The 16,082-nt window shown below is 45.7% G+C and overlaps 1 protein-coding gene across 1 annotated transcript in view; it reads left to right on the forward strand.

Moving 5' to 3' along the window:
- CLIP1 (CAP-Gly domain containing linker protein 1) overlaps nt 1-15,533 on the forward strand; it is a 43,982-nt gene extending 28,449 nt beyond the window's left edge. The window contains exons 19-28 of the mRNA XM_083373439.1: nt 175-2,460; nt 3,753-3,890; nt 4,653-4,759; nt 6,742-6,856; nt 8,055-8,107; nt 10,888-11,005; nt 11,303-11,444; nt 11,966-12,015; nt 13,025-13,149; nt 13,572-15,533. Coding sequence (XP_083229565.1) covers nt 175-2,460; nt 3,753-3,890; nt 4,653-4,759; nt 6,742-6,856; nt 8,055-8,107; nt 10,888-11,005; nt 11,303-11,444; nt 11,966-12,015; nt 13,025-13,149; nt 13,572-13,794 — 3,357 coding nt within the window. The 3' untranslated portion in view covers nt 13,795-15,533. The remainder of the gene's footprint in view (nt 1-174; nt 2,461-3,752; nt 3,891-4,652; nt 4,760-6,741; nt 6,857-8,054; nt 8,108-10,887; nt 11,006-11,302; nt 11,445-11,965; nt 12,016-13,024; nt 13,150-13,571) is intronic.
- Nucleotides 15,534-16,082: the final 549 nt, after the last annotated feature.

Consider the following 16,082-nt stretch of genomic DNA (forward strand, 5'->3'; position numbering starts at 1 on the left):
ATTTTATGCCAGTATTCCCTGCAACCTTTCCAGCGACTTGTATAGTCTCTGTGTGTCAGTATATAACCTTGCTTAAGTCTTGTTTTGGGATAGTCGTGCTATTTATTAATCCACCCTCGTCTGCTCGACTTCATTCTCTTTGTGTTTTGTCTCCCTGTCCTTTTGTTCATGTAGTCTTTAACCTCTATGTTAGCCACAGCCAGCAAGGAGATTGAACTAATGTCAGAGGAGATGAGGGCCTTGATAGCAGAGAAGGAGGTCTTGGCACAGGAAGGCAATGCTTTAAAGTTAGAAAAAGGTTCCTTGTTATCCAAGCTGGTAGACTTGGAGTCCAAGATTGGGCTGTTGAAACAAGATCAGGAGAAACTCTGGACTGTGAACGAGGAGCTCAACCTGGAGAACAAAAAAACGGCCAAGGAGAAGCAAGAAGCTGAGAACAAAACCCAACAAGAGAAGGAGAAGAACGACGAGCTGATCTCCGAAAAGGGAAGGTTGCTCCTGGAGATTGAGGCTGCCCAAGACGACCTGCTTAAGATCGCGAGAGAAAACGACGCTCTACGTACAGCGAAGGCGGCTCTCCTCGGCCAGGTGGAGGAGCTCCAGGCTCACAAGGAGGCCCTAGCCCAGGAATGTCAGAAGCACGTCAGCCAACGGGAAGAACTGGAGGATTGTCAGAGGAAGCTTTCGGAGGAGAATGCCGCTCTTCTCAAAGATAAGGACGACGTCATTCAGAAGCTGAAGAGCTCGTACGAAGACATGGCCAGAGACCAGAAAGAGCTGCTTCAGGAAGTGACCACCTTGGCTGCTGAGAGGGACTCGCTCTTGGGCAAGCATTTGGATCTGGAAAACAAGCACGTCGCTTTGAAGAGGGAACGGGATAGTCTCCTGCAGACCAGCCAGGACCTGCAGTCTGACAAGGAGACCCTCTTGAAAACTCAGGAGGAGAGACGCAAGAGCTTAGAGGAGGCTCTAGAAGGAAAACAAGAGCTTCAGTTGAAAAGCGAAGGCCTTCAGTCCAAACTGGAATTATCAGATAAAGAGCTTAAAAAGGTCACCAAAGACAAGAGCCAACTGGAGGCCTCTCACGCTAGTCTTTCAAAACTCCTGGAAGAGATTAAGGCCAGTCGGGAATCGACAGACACCGAGCTGATTCAGCTCCTGCAGGAGAAGGAAGCCCTGGTTTGCTCCGAGAGAAGACTTGCAGCGGAAAGGGAGGAACTTTCGAACGAAAACAAGAACCTTTCAGAAAAGCTGGCCCAGACCACTGAAGAAGCTGCCCTGGTTGAGAAAATCTTGAATGAGAAGCTGAGCCAGTTGAGCGCGGAGAAGGAGGTGGCATCTCAGAAGTCTTTGAAGCTCAAGAAGCAGAACGAGGGCCTCCTCAAGGAGAAGGCCTCCTTGGAAGCCAAATGCGCCGAGCTCCTGGCGGAGAAGCAGTCTGCCACCAAAGCTGTGTGTGAATTGAAGAAGAAGCATGAGTTGGACATTTCTGCCAAAAGGATGCTGGTCCAAGACAAGGCCAAGCTGCAGGGCAGTGCGGAAACCCTGAAGCGAGAGCTTGACCAGAAGATAGAAGAAAACCAAGATCTTGTCCGGTATAAAGCCGAACTATCCAAAATCTTAAAAGAGACCCAAAGTGCCAAAACAGTGTTGGAAAACGAATACTCCGCCTTGCTTCACGCTAAGCAACTACTAGCTGCTTCCTTTAAGAGCAGCTCTTCGGAGAGGGAACTACTGAGCAAAGAGAAGGTCCAGTTGCAGGAAGAGTGCCATAAGCTGAGCAAAGAGCTCAACACCGTCTACAATAACCTGAGGATAGAGCACGAAGGCCGTACGCTGGAGAAGGAGTCCTTTCTGGTAGAGAACACCCAGCTCCATAATGCCATTAGTCACTTAGAGACAGAGAAGGAAGAGCTGGCGCTACAGAATAAGGAGTTGTTGGCCGAAAGGGACCAGCTGAAACAGGAGAAGTTGAAGAGCGAGTCCAGGCTGGAAGAAATTATGAAGGAGAAAGAGGTCCTCAGCGCCGAGACGGACCAGCTGGCCTCCAGCATTGAGAAGCTGAAGAAGGAGTTTGCAGCTCTGACCACGTCCAAAGCGGAGCTGCAGGAACTTCACAGCAGCGTCTCCAAGATCCTGGAAGACCTCCGCTCCAGCCACCAAACCAGCGAACTGGAACGGGCTAAGCTGCTTCAAGAGAACGAGACGTTGCTTCTGGAGCAGAAGCATCTCATCGCCATCAAGGAAGAGATCTTGAAGGAGAAGGAGAAGTTCTCCAAGGACTACTACAAACTGCATGAGGAGATCACCCTCCTAGCCCAGGCCAACAGTGAGATGTCCGCCAGCCTTTTGGCGGCTCAGAACAAAAGCCAGGGCCTTCAGAAAGAGCGAGATGAACTTGTCTTGAAACTGGAGGGCATTGAGAGTCTGCAAGCCCAGGCGGTAATGCAAAGATTCGAGGTATCGAAACTGCTAAATCAGTCCAGTTACATGGTTACTAACACCAATCACTAATGGTTCCTGTGTCTGCACTTAATTTTGCACGATCGAGCACCCTTGGAACACCCTTGTTAATTCTCTTACCGATGATAGCAAATTAAGTTGATTTGTACCGTGGGGTGAGGAACGCCTCTCTCCAGCCGTTGCAATGAGGTGATGGAGGAGTGGAAGAGAGTTCTTTTGGGGTCTCACCATGGCTGAATATTCAAATCGGCTTTTCAAATTGCGAATAGAAAGGCACGTAGGTGTGAATTGAACACTGACCCGTGATTGTAAGTGGTCTTATTTTCAATTGGTGTCTTGGAACTGAGGGTTACGCCTCCCTCTATCCCTTGTCTAACTGGAGCAGAAAGGCAAGGAGACAATTTCTAAGCAGAATTGTTTCCAAAATGAAAGTTGCAAAGCCTGTTGCCTTTTTATTCACAATAGGGCTTCACCACCAACAGAGCACAAATCAGGAGGCTGAACCAATCCTGTCTCCATTTCGTAGAACATCTAAAGGTTTATTTCAGTCTTAACTAGCCTGATCTTAAAGCTCAGAAGGCTTTATTGAATCGTTTCGATTATCTCTTCTTGTCCCCCAAATTTTTCAGTAATAATCTTTTAAAAAAGAATAGAAATTGGTGGTGGTGAAGCTCTCTCCTGAATTATTAAGAGTAAGTTTTTTTAAAAAAAAATTCACAAAGATAATTGAATTGGGGCCCACAATTTTACTTGAATAATACTAGCATGGGATTGTAATTTAATTTCTGCATGGAACACTAGATGTAATTGCGCTTCTGGCACGGAAACGTTGGAAGCAGAGAGATTGGTTTCACACACCAGTAGCAGCTGGATTTTAGCATCATGATTTGCTGCTTACTCGAGAGAAATACTATTGACTAGAGCAGCGTTTTCCCCAACCTTGGGAACTTTAAGAAGGATGGACTTCAACTCCCAGAATTCTCCAGCCAGCTATGAATTCTGGGAGTTGAGGTCTACCCTTCTTCAAAGTTACCAAAGTTGAAAAACGCTGTGTTATAGGCAGGCAATCAGAGGCAGGCAGAGTGTAAACCTGCAGAGAGCTTGGATTACAGCTCCCATAATCCTTAGCCGCCATCAAAGTGGCTCAGTTTATGGAAAAGAAAGCTCTGTAGGACACCAAGTTGTCCTCTGATGGTAAGCCCGCCACCATCTTTTGCCCAGGACTTGACCTGGCTTTTTTTGTTTTGTTTTGTTTTTTAAAAAAGGCTTCTTTTTTAAAAATCTTTTAGACTGCAAAAACAGCAGAAGATGCTTTGCAGATAGTGGAACAAGTGACCAAAGAGAAAGACATCCTTCATAAAGAGAAGATGGAAATATTGGCCTCCTTCGAAGATTCCAAGCGGGTCAATCAGAAGTTGAAAAAAGAGGTAAATAAAAATTAAATCTCTGCTTTTTCATCCTTCCTTTCACTTCGGGAGGAGTCAACGTCGTGATTCCAGATTGAACATCCCAAATGCACGAGAGGTTCCCGCTTTAGATCCCAAGTACAATCCCCAGAATCTCCAATGAAGAGAAAGACTCGGATAATAACAAAGGATGGAGAAGACCTTTTTCCACTTGGTGTAGATCCACTGCACAGCCAGTGGCTACCATTTGCAGGGAGATCCTTGTAGATGTCAGAAAAAGGATCTCCTGTTTCTCCCCTTGGTGGAGAATCCCAGTGGAAGAAGGTCTTGTATTTATCAAATCCACTACGTGGCTTCCAGACAGATGGCTAAATCCATCCCCACCTTCCACCCCGTTCTAATTCTTCCAGAGATTATCTGTTATGAAATAAAATATCTCTCTCCCCCCACCCCCAACTGCTTATGGAGAGAGGAGACTGAGAGGCTGATGACAAGACCTCGCTGGGAAAAATGAAAACATGGGGGCTCCAAACCTCGCTTTGGACTTTGCAGCCCCCCTAAAGAGATAATATATATATTTTTCCCCGAATTAGCTTGTTCCACACTAAATAGGCTGTCCTAGATCCTCAGGCGGAGGGCCTGGCCCACATCTGACACAGCTGCTTTAGCAGAAATGAAAAAAGGGTCAAGACAAGACTCGGTCAGCGTTCTTCACTCCTGGGATCACAAGGAATTAATTTCATCCCCCTCCCCTTTTTTTTAATTTCCCTTTCCCCTCTCAAGCTGGACACTCTTAAAGAAAGCCAGCGAAAGAATCGAGAGGAGCTGACTAAGTCTCAGGAACGTCTGAACACCGAGAGCCAAAACCTGGAAGAACTTCGAAAAGAACTGTGAGTTTTTGTTCTACTTTGTGGGAGACTTTCATGGGGGGGGGGAGGCGTTTGTGTGTGGGGGGGAATGTTTATTCGTGGAATGGGAAGGAGAGGAAATGCGGAGGAAAAAAATCAACATTCCTAAAGCTCTGCGTAGAACAAAAATAGCCAGAATTTGCAGCTGCTTCTGGGTGTAAGAGACAAAACGGGGCTGCATGTTAAGCAGAGATTGCTATTTCGGTCTCAAATGGCTGAAGAGGGCACATTTTTCCCCCAGTATTCCTTTGTGTATTATCTCCATCAGGAACAAAATGTCAAGGAAATGCCAAACATGCTTTTTTTTCATTACTGTTAATGGCAGATTTTATACAAGAAGTCCACCGGGACGGGACTTTCCAAATTCCGTTTCATAAACCACGTTCATGGTGCGTTTTTGTTATTTTACGGGTCAAATCAAAAGTGTTCATCGCAAGTCCTAGGTAGGAGAAATGGGCTGTTTGAGGCTTATTCTAAGATTATTATGGGTGTTTTATCTCTTGACTCGTAGAAGCGGAAAAGTCACATTTTTGTAGATTGCTATGAGATTTATGTACAAAACTGCAGTAGTAGAAGCAGTCCTTGACTTAACGACCAGAACTTCTGTTGTTAACCGAGACAGTTACACAAGTTGCACCCAAGGGTACAACTTTTTTTTGCCGTGGTTGTTAAGTGCATCACTCCGGCTGTTAGGCGAATTACAGCGTTGTTCAGCAAACCTCTTTTCCCACTGACTTCACTCATTGGAAGCCGCCAAATGGGGATCACGTGATCACAATACGTGCCAGGTGCCAGGCTCCCGAATTTTCATGACGTGACCCTGGACCCACCGCAACGGTCGTAAGGGTGAGATTTGGTCAGAAGTAGCTTTTTCAGTACTGTTGCACTGAAAGCTGCCACGGTGCTGAAAAAGACTAGAATTACAGCCTACGCAGTGCCTTTTTCTTAATGAACTAAGCTGTGGCTCTCTCTTTATGCTTTACACTATACAAAATACAGTTTTAGTCTCAGTTGTGTGTGGGCAGCCTGTACACACACAAAAAATCCCTTTTTTCTACCAACATACGCTGCGCTGCTTGAAAAGCCTGACCTCCTAAAGCCTCTTCTAAAAATAGATAGCTTGACGGATGCGCGCATGCAACTCCTGCACACAGCAGCCAGGAAAGCAGATGGTAATCCCGCCTGGACTTCTTTTATTAGGTTTTAGCACAGGCTTTTCAAATCAAACTGTTCCCGCACGCTCGCGCCGGCCAATCTGGAGAGGAACAAATCTAATTTTGCAGCGGATTAATTCACTTACAGGAATGTAGGACACCGAGATGCACCCGGAAGGATCCGGGCAGACGTTTGTCTCGAAAAATATCCAAGCTTTCCCGCCTTGCATATCAGGCGGGAGACGCTCAGGGGACCCCAGGTCCTATTCACACAATTTTTGTACAAGTCAGGGACTTTTGTCTTCCACAAGAGGAACGCGCTCTCCAAAGCGGGGGTGGGGGGGTTTTCCACCGGGCTCAGCCAGGGCTCTGCGGTTGCGTCCATGAGCCTGTGTGAACGGGATGCTTAGTGAATGGAGCTTTTATGAACCAGCCCCCCGGCTGCTTGGCAGAATTGATGGCTGCCAGCCAAGGCACCGGCAGATGGTCTTCGGATCCAGAAGCCACCAAAGGCAGCTTCCTATCCATCCGGTAACGGAGACTTGCACGAGCGTTTAGGATTTCCTGGGATGGCTGCTTCGTGGTCTGTTTCCAAGGGGGCGACGCAAAGAACGAGCAAGCCCTGACCCTTTGGGGATCGATACTAGACCGAGGAGACGGTGGGTGGGTGGGTGGGCTGTTTCTCTTATCAGCCGTCTCGTCAAACCGTGACAAACCGTGACGCGCTTTGCAAGCCGGTCTCTCTTCCCCCGTTCCTTTCCATCCTCCTTGTTCCTATGGCAACCCTGCTGCCTCCCCCATCTCTTCCAGAGAAGTGCTCAAACTGGCAGAAGAGGAGAAGTCCCACCAGCTCGCCATCTTCCAGGAAGAGAACCTGAAACTTGCTAAAGAGCTGGGCAAAGGAGATCTCGCCAGTCACCAGAAGGTTGGCAGAGGTTTCGGCCTTGGGTTTTCTTGGCTGGGCGGGGGAAGGGGGGGTCTAAAGGGGTCCCTGAGATGCTGGGCACGAGGATGTGGGGGAGAGGAAGAGGAGGGCTGCCAAAGGGCTTTGGAGAAGGTGCCTTCTTCTGCGGTGACATTTCCAGGGGAGAAGTTGCGTTGTTAGGAGTTAATTTTGGCTGTGCAAAGCAAGCCCTTTGTTTTGAGAGACTCGGATACCACCTCAGCCCAAAACTGGGGGGGGGGGCTGCCTACACCCCTTAAATATTTGAGGATGAATTCCCACCATAAATAGATTTTCGGTGGAGTTATTTTTTTTCCCTTTTCTGGCGCATCTTTGCAAACCAAGCTCATTTTCTGGGGCGCACCCAGAATCACTTTTAATTTGCACCGGAAGGAAATGGCTTTTTAGGAAGATTATGTTGAAAAAGTGGAGAGAGAAAAAAATCCCTGCAGCTGTGCTGGGAGTCTTGCTTTGGGGACAATGAATGAGTGTTTTATCAACCTTGGCGCCTCAAAGATGTGTGGACTTCAACTCCCAGAATTCCCCAGCTAGCAGTTTAACTGGAACTTAATATGTGGTCCTGATTCTTTGTGCCTGACAAGAGGGTTATTTTAGATTCTGGCCCATTCTTGGTCTAGTATGATAGAGGTCTTTAAATTATTTCATTATCTTTTATTTTGGTGTTTTTACATGAGCAATAGATGTCTTATGGGGCTGAAGGTTTGAAGATGCCCCCTGCAAGAAGAGGGTGGGAGAAATAAGATTTAAAAAGGATCTTTTTAAAGCTAGTTTCTCATAATAAAAAAGTGTACGACAACTGAGGAGTAAGGCAGTATTCTATTCCTTTGTTTGTGTGTTGTGTTGTTACTGCTGCGGTTGAGTTTAGTCAGGGCCACCCTGTTTTGTTTCATGCTTTTAGCTCTATTTTTGGATATTTTAACCTGCTGGAGTCTTGTGGAGTGGGCGGCTTAATAAGTGAATGAAATTGTAAGAAGGAAATGCTGGCTGCACAACAAGGTTGCCAAAAGCCTTAGAAGTGGCTAAATAAAATCCTTTCCCCCCCCCCAAAAAAAGATATGGAATAGATTCAAGAGCCCAAGAAGTCTGAAAAGGAGGCCTTAATGAGCAGAGTAAAAATCTGCTTTTTCCCCCCCCCTTCCTTCCTCTTTTGGTCTTCCAGCTGGAAGAAGAGAGATCAGTCCTCAATAACCAGCTCTTGGAGATGAAAAAGAGGTAAGTTTATTTGCACAGCTCTGGGGCGTCTAAGCAGTTAGAAAGGGAAGAAAAAAAAGAGAACATAAATCTCAAATAGGATTCTTTGATCCCCGCTACTATTCCGCGCTTAAAGTAATCTTAGTATTGCACCTTGGCTGCTCAAAACATTTTCGGCAGCTGGACTATTACATTAAAAATACATCAAAGCAGCTGAGCCCTACCCATCCCTAAAATCTGGATGGAAACATGAATTTCTGAAAACTCATTCCCTCATCTTAGTGGTTCTCTTCACTTCTCTGCATTTCAATCCCCACTTAATTCTGAGCCATTTTTAGCATTCCCGGTGTGTGTGTGTGGGGGGGGGGGGAGATTTCCATGGAGACGTGTCAAATCCTCAAAGTCCTCTCTGTGTCCACTTCTAAATTCTTCATGGAGAGTTTCTCTTTTCCCCCCAGCGAAAAAAAAACAAAACAAAATCATTGCTAAACTTAGAAGCCTGAAAATAACCCCCCCCCAGGACATTGTCATTCAGGAAGACCCACTTCCCTCAGGAAAGGTCCCCCCAATTATTGGGGGGTCCTTATTGCTGTCTGAAATCAGGAGACTGTGAGTTCCAGTTCTTTCTTAGACAGGGTGCCGACCGGGTGCCCTTGGGCCTGTCCCTCCCCCTCAACCGTAGGAAGGGGAAGGGTTAGGGGCAGCCCGCTCCTGCTAAAACTTTGCCAGGAAAATTGCAGAGATTAGTCAACTCAGCTCAAAATCAGCTGAAAGCACCCAATGTATATTTGCGGTACCAAATACAGGGAGTCCTCGGGTTATGACGGTTCATTTAGCGACCGTTCAAAGCTACAACGGCACTGGAAAAACGGGTCACGTGATTGCTTGGCCAGCCGAGGACTCACCTGTATTTTATTCTTTCAAACTTCTTTAATCGCCCACGGTTTTTATGTGTAGGCTAGGAGGGAATTGTTGACTGAAGTTGTTGCGCCTCAAATGTCGGCCTCTGAGGACCTTCTCAGGGCTCTTCTCCTCTAGGGTCTCCTGCCCGTGCAGGGGGTTGGACTAGATGACCTCCAAGGTCCCTTCCAACTCCGTCATTCTATGATTCTAAGCTCTTGATCTGGGCTTGGCAGGCAACAGGCAACCTTTGCAAGCAGAGGGAGGGGTGTCACGCTGCCCCCTCTTCCCCATCACCCTCCCTACCATAAGGGGACACGCACACTCACACGCACGCTTTTTCTCAGCCCCTGGGTCAATGCTTTGGAAGGTGGAGGTAAGAAGCTGACGGGGGATTTGGCGTTATTTCGGCTCCTTAGACTCGTAGTGGATTTGCTGACTGTCTGACTTGGCTCTGCGCTTTTTTCTGAATCTCTCTCTTCCCTCCCTACCTTCCTGCTTCCTTGCTATATCTGTGTGTCTTTCATGGTAAGACTAAAGAAAGTCTATCCGCGTTACAATAAATAACTTTTTTTTCCCCCTCCAATGAAATCGTTGTACATATTTTTTTGGCTGCCTTTCGTTACCTCCGTGTCTTGCTTTTTTCTTTTTTTTTGTTTCTGGTTTTGAATTTTTATTTTTTGAGTTTTGGTTTTGTAAAATACTCGGCAGTGTTAAATTTTTATATATATATCTCTATTTTAACAACAACAAGCAGAATCGACCTTAGGTGCAAATTTAGTTCTTCCTTTACTGTATCTCGCATTTCTCTGCCATGTTTCTAACATGTGGTTCTTGTTATCTTGCATTTTTAAAGCTTGCCCAGTATTACTTTAAGGTACTTGCTTCGTTATTGCAATTTCTTTTATTTCCATTTTGTGGCAAGGGAAAAATCTGGGTGGTGTTTTCTAGGAGGAGATTTTTGGCATTAACTCTTGAGATTGTGCCCAGAGTTACCAAACTAATAATCTACAGAAATGAAGCACACACCAAGTCCTTTTGGTGGAGTGAAATTTACTCCTTGTCAGAGACAAGAGATTCTCCTGCTGGGCTGAGCCCTGGCTGTCCTTCAGTTAATACAAAACTTGACGTAACTCTCTAAAATTAATATGGGTCCTTCTTTCCCAAAGTGATACAAAGCTCTTTTTAAGTGGCTCTTTCACCCGCTTCCCTTCTCCCTCCTCCAATCCACAAGCCCCTCTCCCTTACAGCACTGATGATGTTACCCAGCTGGGTCACGAGACGTCTGCGGGAAAGCAACCCGGCTCACAGAGCACCCAGGACTCCACAGTTCAATCCTGAGCAACAGAGATTTTCTTCTATTAGAGTTACATTTTTTTAAAAAATATATAATTTTAAACCTCAGCTAAGGCTCCAGAATGGCCCCCAAAATGGAAGTTTTAAATTAACAGAATTTAGGGAGGAGCAGCCGATAATTCCAGCACAATCCCTGCTTTGCATGACAACTGTGTGTGTGTTTGAGCTTTGCATGCATTTTTGTGGCTTGTTCAGAACCGTTCTGAGAAATGACCAATGTAGGCTAAACCCTCTTTTCCTCCCTTTTCAATTTCTTTATCTCCCAACCCTATTAACTTCTTTCTTTAAAAAAAAAGAAAAAAACTGAAATGGATACGGTGATATGCAGATTCTGGCATGAATCTCCCTAGGTAAAACTTCTCACTTTGTCTCCCTGTCGTAAGATTCCCCCATCATTAATGCCAACTGTAAAACTTGGCTCAACTAAATAAAAGGACATTTAAATTTCCAGAAAGCCCCATTGCTGCTAATCCTTTTTTTTAGATGTGATTTTTAAACAAGATTAATGCAACAACTCTTCTGAAATTGTTTGACCTCTCTTTTAGAGAAGCCAAGTTAATAAAAGAGAACGATGAAGAGAGAGCTTCATTGCAGAAATCCATCAGTGTTACTAGTGCCTTGATTACAGAGAGAGACGAAGAGCTGGAGAAACTCAGAAACGAGGTACAAACATCGAAATATGTGAACTGTCGCAGCCTCTCATATCTGGTTAGCCCTCAAAACACTATTCTCCCTTCTTCCTTCTTCTGTCCCTCCCTCCCTCTCTCCCTCTTTCCTCCCTTCCTTCCTCTCTCCCTTCCTTCCTCGCCCCCCTCCTTCCTTAGGGTTCACTTAGCAACAGAAATTTTGGGGTCAATTGTGGTTGTAAGTCAAGGACTATCTGTTTACCCTTCATTTCTTTTCTTCCACGATGTTATTAAATTCACCTTGCGTGTCCCTTTTCTGTTTGGACTTTTGCAGGTCTCCGTGCTCCGCGGAGAGAACGCCACGGCCAGGAATTTGCACTCGGTCGTTCAATCTCTGGAGTCCGATAAGGTTAAACTTGAGATCAAAGTAAAGAATCTGGAGCAGAAGCTCAAAGAGAGCCAAAAAAGCTCTTCAGGTAAGGCCAGCTCTGAAATGCAGGTTACCTGCAGGATCCCCTCAGGTAGGCCAGTTTCGTGGGGATTTTCCCAAGTGGACAGAGGCAACGTCTCCAGGTGTGAACTTCCAATCCCAGAATTCAAGTAGGGGGCATTTGGGGAAAGTCCAACCAATCGGTGTTTCTCAACCTGACCACTTGAAGAGGGGTGGACTTCAACTCCCAGAATTCCCCAGCCCGCTATGCTGTGTCCCTTGGCTTAAAGCGTTGGTTAAAACAACCCACTGAGTTCCAGCAGCCATAGACCGGGGGGAGTTCTGGGAGCTGGAAGTCCACAAGTCTTTAGCTAGCCACGGTTGGAAAACCGTGCCTTACTCCCAGCAGTCTGATTTTATCCAAACATGGAGAAGTGGATCCAGATGTGGCCTCCTGAGACCAAGTCAGCTGAGCGCTCCCGAAGAGCCCAGAACCCCACCAGAATTCCAGTCTTGGATGAAGGTCATGTGACTTTCTAACTTGTTTTTTCTTCCATCTTGTCCAAGATGTTTCATCTGGTGGTGACCTCCAAAAGGAAGAAGCCCAAGAGAGCCAGGTAGGCCTCCCTCCTCTTGGCCGTATCATTCCACCGTTGGAAAAACCTTGTCCAAAGACTGTATCCCCCCCTGCCCCAGAGGGATTTTGCTTGCGGTTGTGTTTGTCATGTCCTTAACATGCTAACATGTGGTTTCTTCGTTTTTTTCCCCTTCCTTCCTTCCTTCCCTCCCCCTTCGCTTTCCTTTTCACCCCTTGCGTTGCTCTGCGGCTGGGGATATTCTTCTGGCATCAGCAAATGGTTGGTTTCAGCTTTCTCTGCTTTTTTTTTTAAAAAAAATAAAGTTTTCTCAGTTATAATAACCTTGGGGCCCTTCTGCCAGGTAGCTGCTGTTCTCCTCCTCTCAGCCTCCGAGAGGAGCCCTTGTTCTTTGGGGTGACAAAATGGAGGAGAGGAGAGACAGCATTATCCCCTGGGGTTGGGGGGCCTGCTGGGAGCGTCCCTTGGTCTCTTTCCTCCCTGCTGTCTTCGACCCCTTCCGAGGAGATGGAGCTATTGAGCTACTGGGGGTGTCACATTGTACAAATCAAGATAATAAGATGGGTTCCCTATTTTTTTGTACAGTGTTTCTGTCTCCAAGACAAGGCTACAGGCAGTCATTGACTTACAACTGGAACAGAGCCTGTAACTTGTTCAGGTTGTTAGGTGTCCACGCTTGATGTTATGACCTTATTTGCACCATCATTAAGCAAACACCTACCGTAAAGAATGCAGGACACCACAAACAGCCCTAAATGTGAACTCGTTGCCATGTACCCAAAAAAAAAACCGATCAGGAGACTTTGAGGGAAGTCAGAGTTTCAAACTTGGGAGGTCAGTCGTAACTTCCAACAGTCACTAAGCAACCAGTTGTAAATCAAGGACTGTCTATAAGGCATTAAGGAGCTTTTAGTTTCAAGCAGTGAAGTTGAACTGAGCGCAGCCATCACAGGGGTTAGAGGTCATGTTGCCGATCCAGTTTGCCTCATGTGCTGAGACTCACTTCTCGTTCTTATCCTGAACCCTTCAGATTGACTTCCTAAATTCGGTCATTGTGGATCTTCAAGATAAAAATGCCGAACTGAAATCAAAACTGAAAAAGATGTCCGAGGCAGCTCTCAACGGCGACGAGGAAGAAGTTATAAACTATGACAGGTTGGTGGTTGGAAAAATGGGGGATTTGGGTGGCTGTTTTCCTTGGAGTGGCTTATGGTGGACCCGGCTGGTTGACACAGAGCTGTGTTCCTCAGCCTGGGAGTTGAAGTCCACATCTCTTTAAATGGTCAAGGTTGAGAAACGTTGGCTTCAAGCATTGGATAAACCAATCCACTGAGCTCCGGGCAACATAGAGTCTCCTCTCTAGAGAGGCCAGACCATGGGGAATTCTGGGAGTTGAAGTCCAGACCTCTTAAAGTAGCCAAGATTGAGGAACATTGGCCTGGAGAATTGAAAAACCAACAGCCAACTTCTTGCGGACTCCTGTTTCTCAGCAAAGTTCCTCAAGGAATCCCCATGAAGTCTACCAACATGACAGATGGGAGGCCATCAGCTTTTCTAAAATATTTGTGTCTTGACAGCGAGGAAGACAACCAAGTCAAGAGGAAACCTCGTCTCTTCTGCGATATTTGCGATTGTTTCGACCTCCACGAGACCGAAGATTGTCCTACGCAGGCCCAGGCGCCCGAGGAACCTCTCCACTCCACGTACCATGGCAGTCGGAAAGAGGAACGCCCGTACTGCGACATTTGCGAGATGTTTGGCCACTGGACCTCCAACTGCAATGATGACGAGACCTTCTGACACAGGACAGGGGTGGAGAAGATGAACGTTGGTTCAGGTGCTAGTTGGACCTTGTCCTCCCCCCACCAGCCTTCAAGGGTGGGGCCCGCAGGAGAGAAGAGAGAGGGGATCGGCACTTTTTCCTCCCAGAATTCCTTGCAGCAGCCACCCAGCTTAGAAAGACGTAGTGTATCTCGTCTTCCACAAGAAAGATAGTTTATTCTGCCCTTCTTAAGATGAAATTAAAATAAAGAATTTAACAGGGGCTGCCAATTTTCATTAAGAAATTTCATTTCCTAGGTTTGCATCAAGAAACTTCCCTCCGGTCGCCTAGCTTACTTTGGGGGGGAGGGGTGGGGGAGGAAATAAGAGGAGGTGGGGTGTCAAACCAACAAGCACTAGTTCTATTTTAGCTAATTTAAAGCTCTCTGAAATTATGCTGTTAATTTTCCTATTTGCACTAAGCTCGTCCAAGCTGCGGTTGTACGTTTTTTAGCGTTTGTAATGTTCTGACACTGGAATGGGTTTAAGAGGCGAGCTCTTAATTTTTTCCCCCAACGTTGTTTGGTTCCCTTCCCCCCCCTCCCCTTGGCTTTGTGACCTCTCGTTCAACCAACACGCGTGAGCAAGCCTTCGTGCGTGTGCTACTGGTGCAAGACCTTGAAGTAGTGCCTTCCTTTCCATGAGATTTCTTTAACGCTGTGAGATTTTTGTCATGGCAAAAATACCACAAAAAGGTCAGCCACTGAGGGGAATTTTTTATTTTCCCTAACGAAACCTCTCCAGCTGTGCATTTGGGAAACCTCTCCCTGTTTTTTCAGCTTCTGTAGAGTTGTACATAAGTACATATATAAATATATTTAAGAAAAACAAAGATTTATATTTTGGAAAATAATCTGATTGTCTTTAGTGCTTGTTATTCTGAATTCAGAGGGCTGTTGTGCATCGTAACTTGATTTAATGACTTTAAATAGCCTCAAACGTGGGAGATTTTTTTTTCTGACTGGGGTGGCATTTTGGGGGATAAGGGGGCTAGTTTGCATGTACCAAAAAAAGGACAAAAAAAATATTCCAGCTACAGTTTGTATGCTCTTGACAGATTTTTATCAAAAAGTCTGTCCTGAAATCAATACCTTTTTAAAAAACCAATTAATATGTATTTTATTTATTTTCCCCTGAGTTGGAATTTTGTTCCAGATGAATGTAAAATGGAAAACTCAATGTTGAAATAACGTGAAGTTTCTAAGAAGCCGATACCTTACAAGAACATTTTAGGAAGTATAAAACAGAACATTTCTGAGTGAAACTGTGTCATGCTAACTTAACGCACGTGGCGTTCCTGTGGAGTTAATCTGTCACGGAGTAAATGTCATGTACTCTTAAGAGAGACAAAGATGACGCCACGCTGGTTTTGCTCTATTTTGAATGTCACAAAAAGAAATGTAAAGAAAAATACACCATCAGCCTTGCTCGCTTTCTCCACACATGATGGAAGACTTTAACTCTTCTATAACTCCGTTTGGGTTCATGTGTTTCTTTTTACACGCACACACATATAGACAGGCACATCTCTGTGCTAGTGGCTAATTATTCCCAATTACAATCAGTATTTGGCCTATGAGGTGTTTTTTTAAAATCAATGTAACTGTTTGAACTTTGGAGTAAAGAATGTATTATAGGGATAGTCATTAAAAAAGCAGGGAAATCAGTATTAAACTAAACCAATTGTACTGTATCTTTAATAAAGGGATTATTCTCTACTCATCAGCCTGGCCTCCTCCTTTTCACAATACGAGTGGCGCTTTAGTATCCTGTGTAGCAGATGCTGTCCAAGCAACAGTGCTGGCTTACGTTGGCCAGCCTGATGATTTGCCGGAATGAGTTATTTAAAGGCACATCAACTTTGAAAGTGTTCAGCTGTTAAATTTACTTATTTATTTAGCATATGGTATCTACAGAGGTCATGCAATCACTGATATGTTGTTAGCTGCGAAGTCGTGTCTGACCCATCGCGACCCTATGGACAACATTCCTCCAGGCCTTCCTGTCCTCTACCATCTTCTGGAGTCCATTTAAGCTCACGCCTACTGCTTCAGTGACTCCATCCAGCCACCTCATTCTCTGTCGTCCCCTTCTCCTCTTGCCCTCAACCTTTCCCAGCATGAGGCTCTTCTCCAGTGAGTCCTTCCTTCTCATTAGGTGGCCAAAGGATTTGAGTTTTAGCTTCAAGATCTGGCCTTCTAAAGAGCAGTCAGGGTTGATCTCCTCTAGGACTGACCGGTTTGATCGCCTTGCAGTCCAAGGGACTC

This window comes from Vipera ursinii, assembly GCF_947247035.1.
Source record: "Vipera ursinii genome assembly, chromosome: 14".
In the NCBI taxonomy this organism is placed as follows: Eukaryota; Metazoa; Chordata; class Lepidosauria; order Squamata; family Viperidae; genus Vipera; species Vipera ursinii.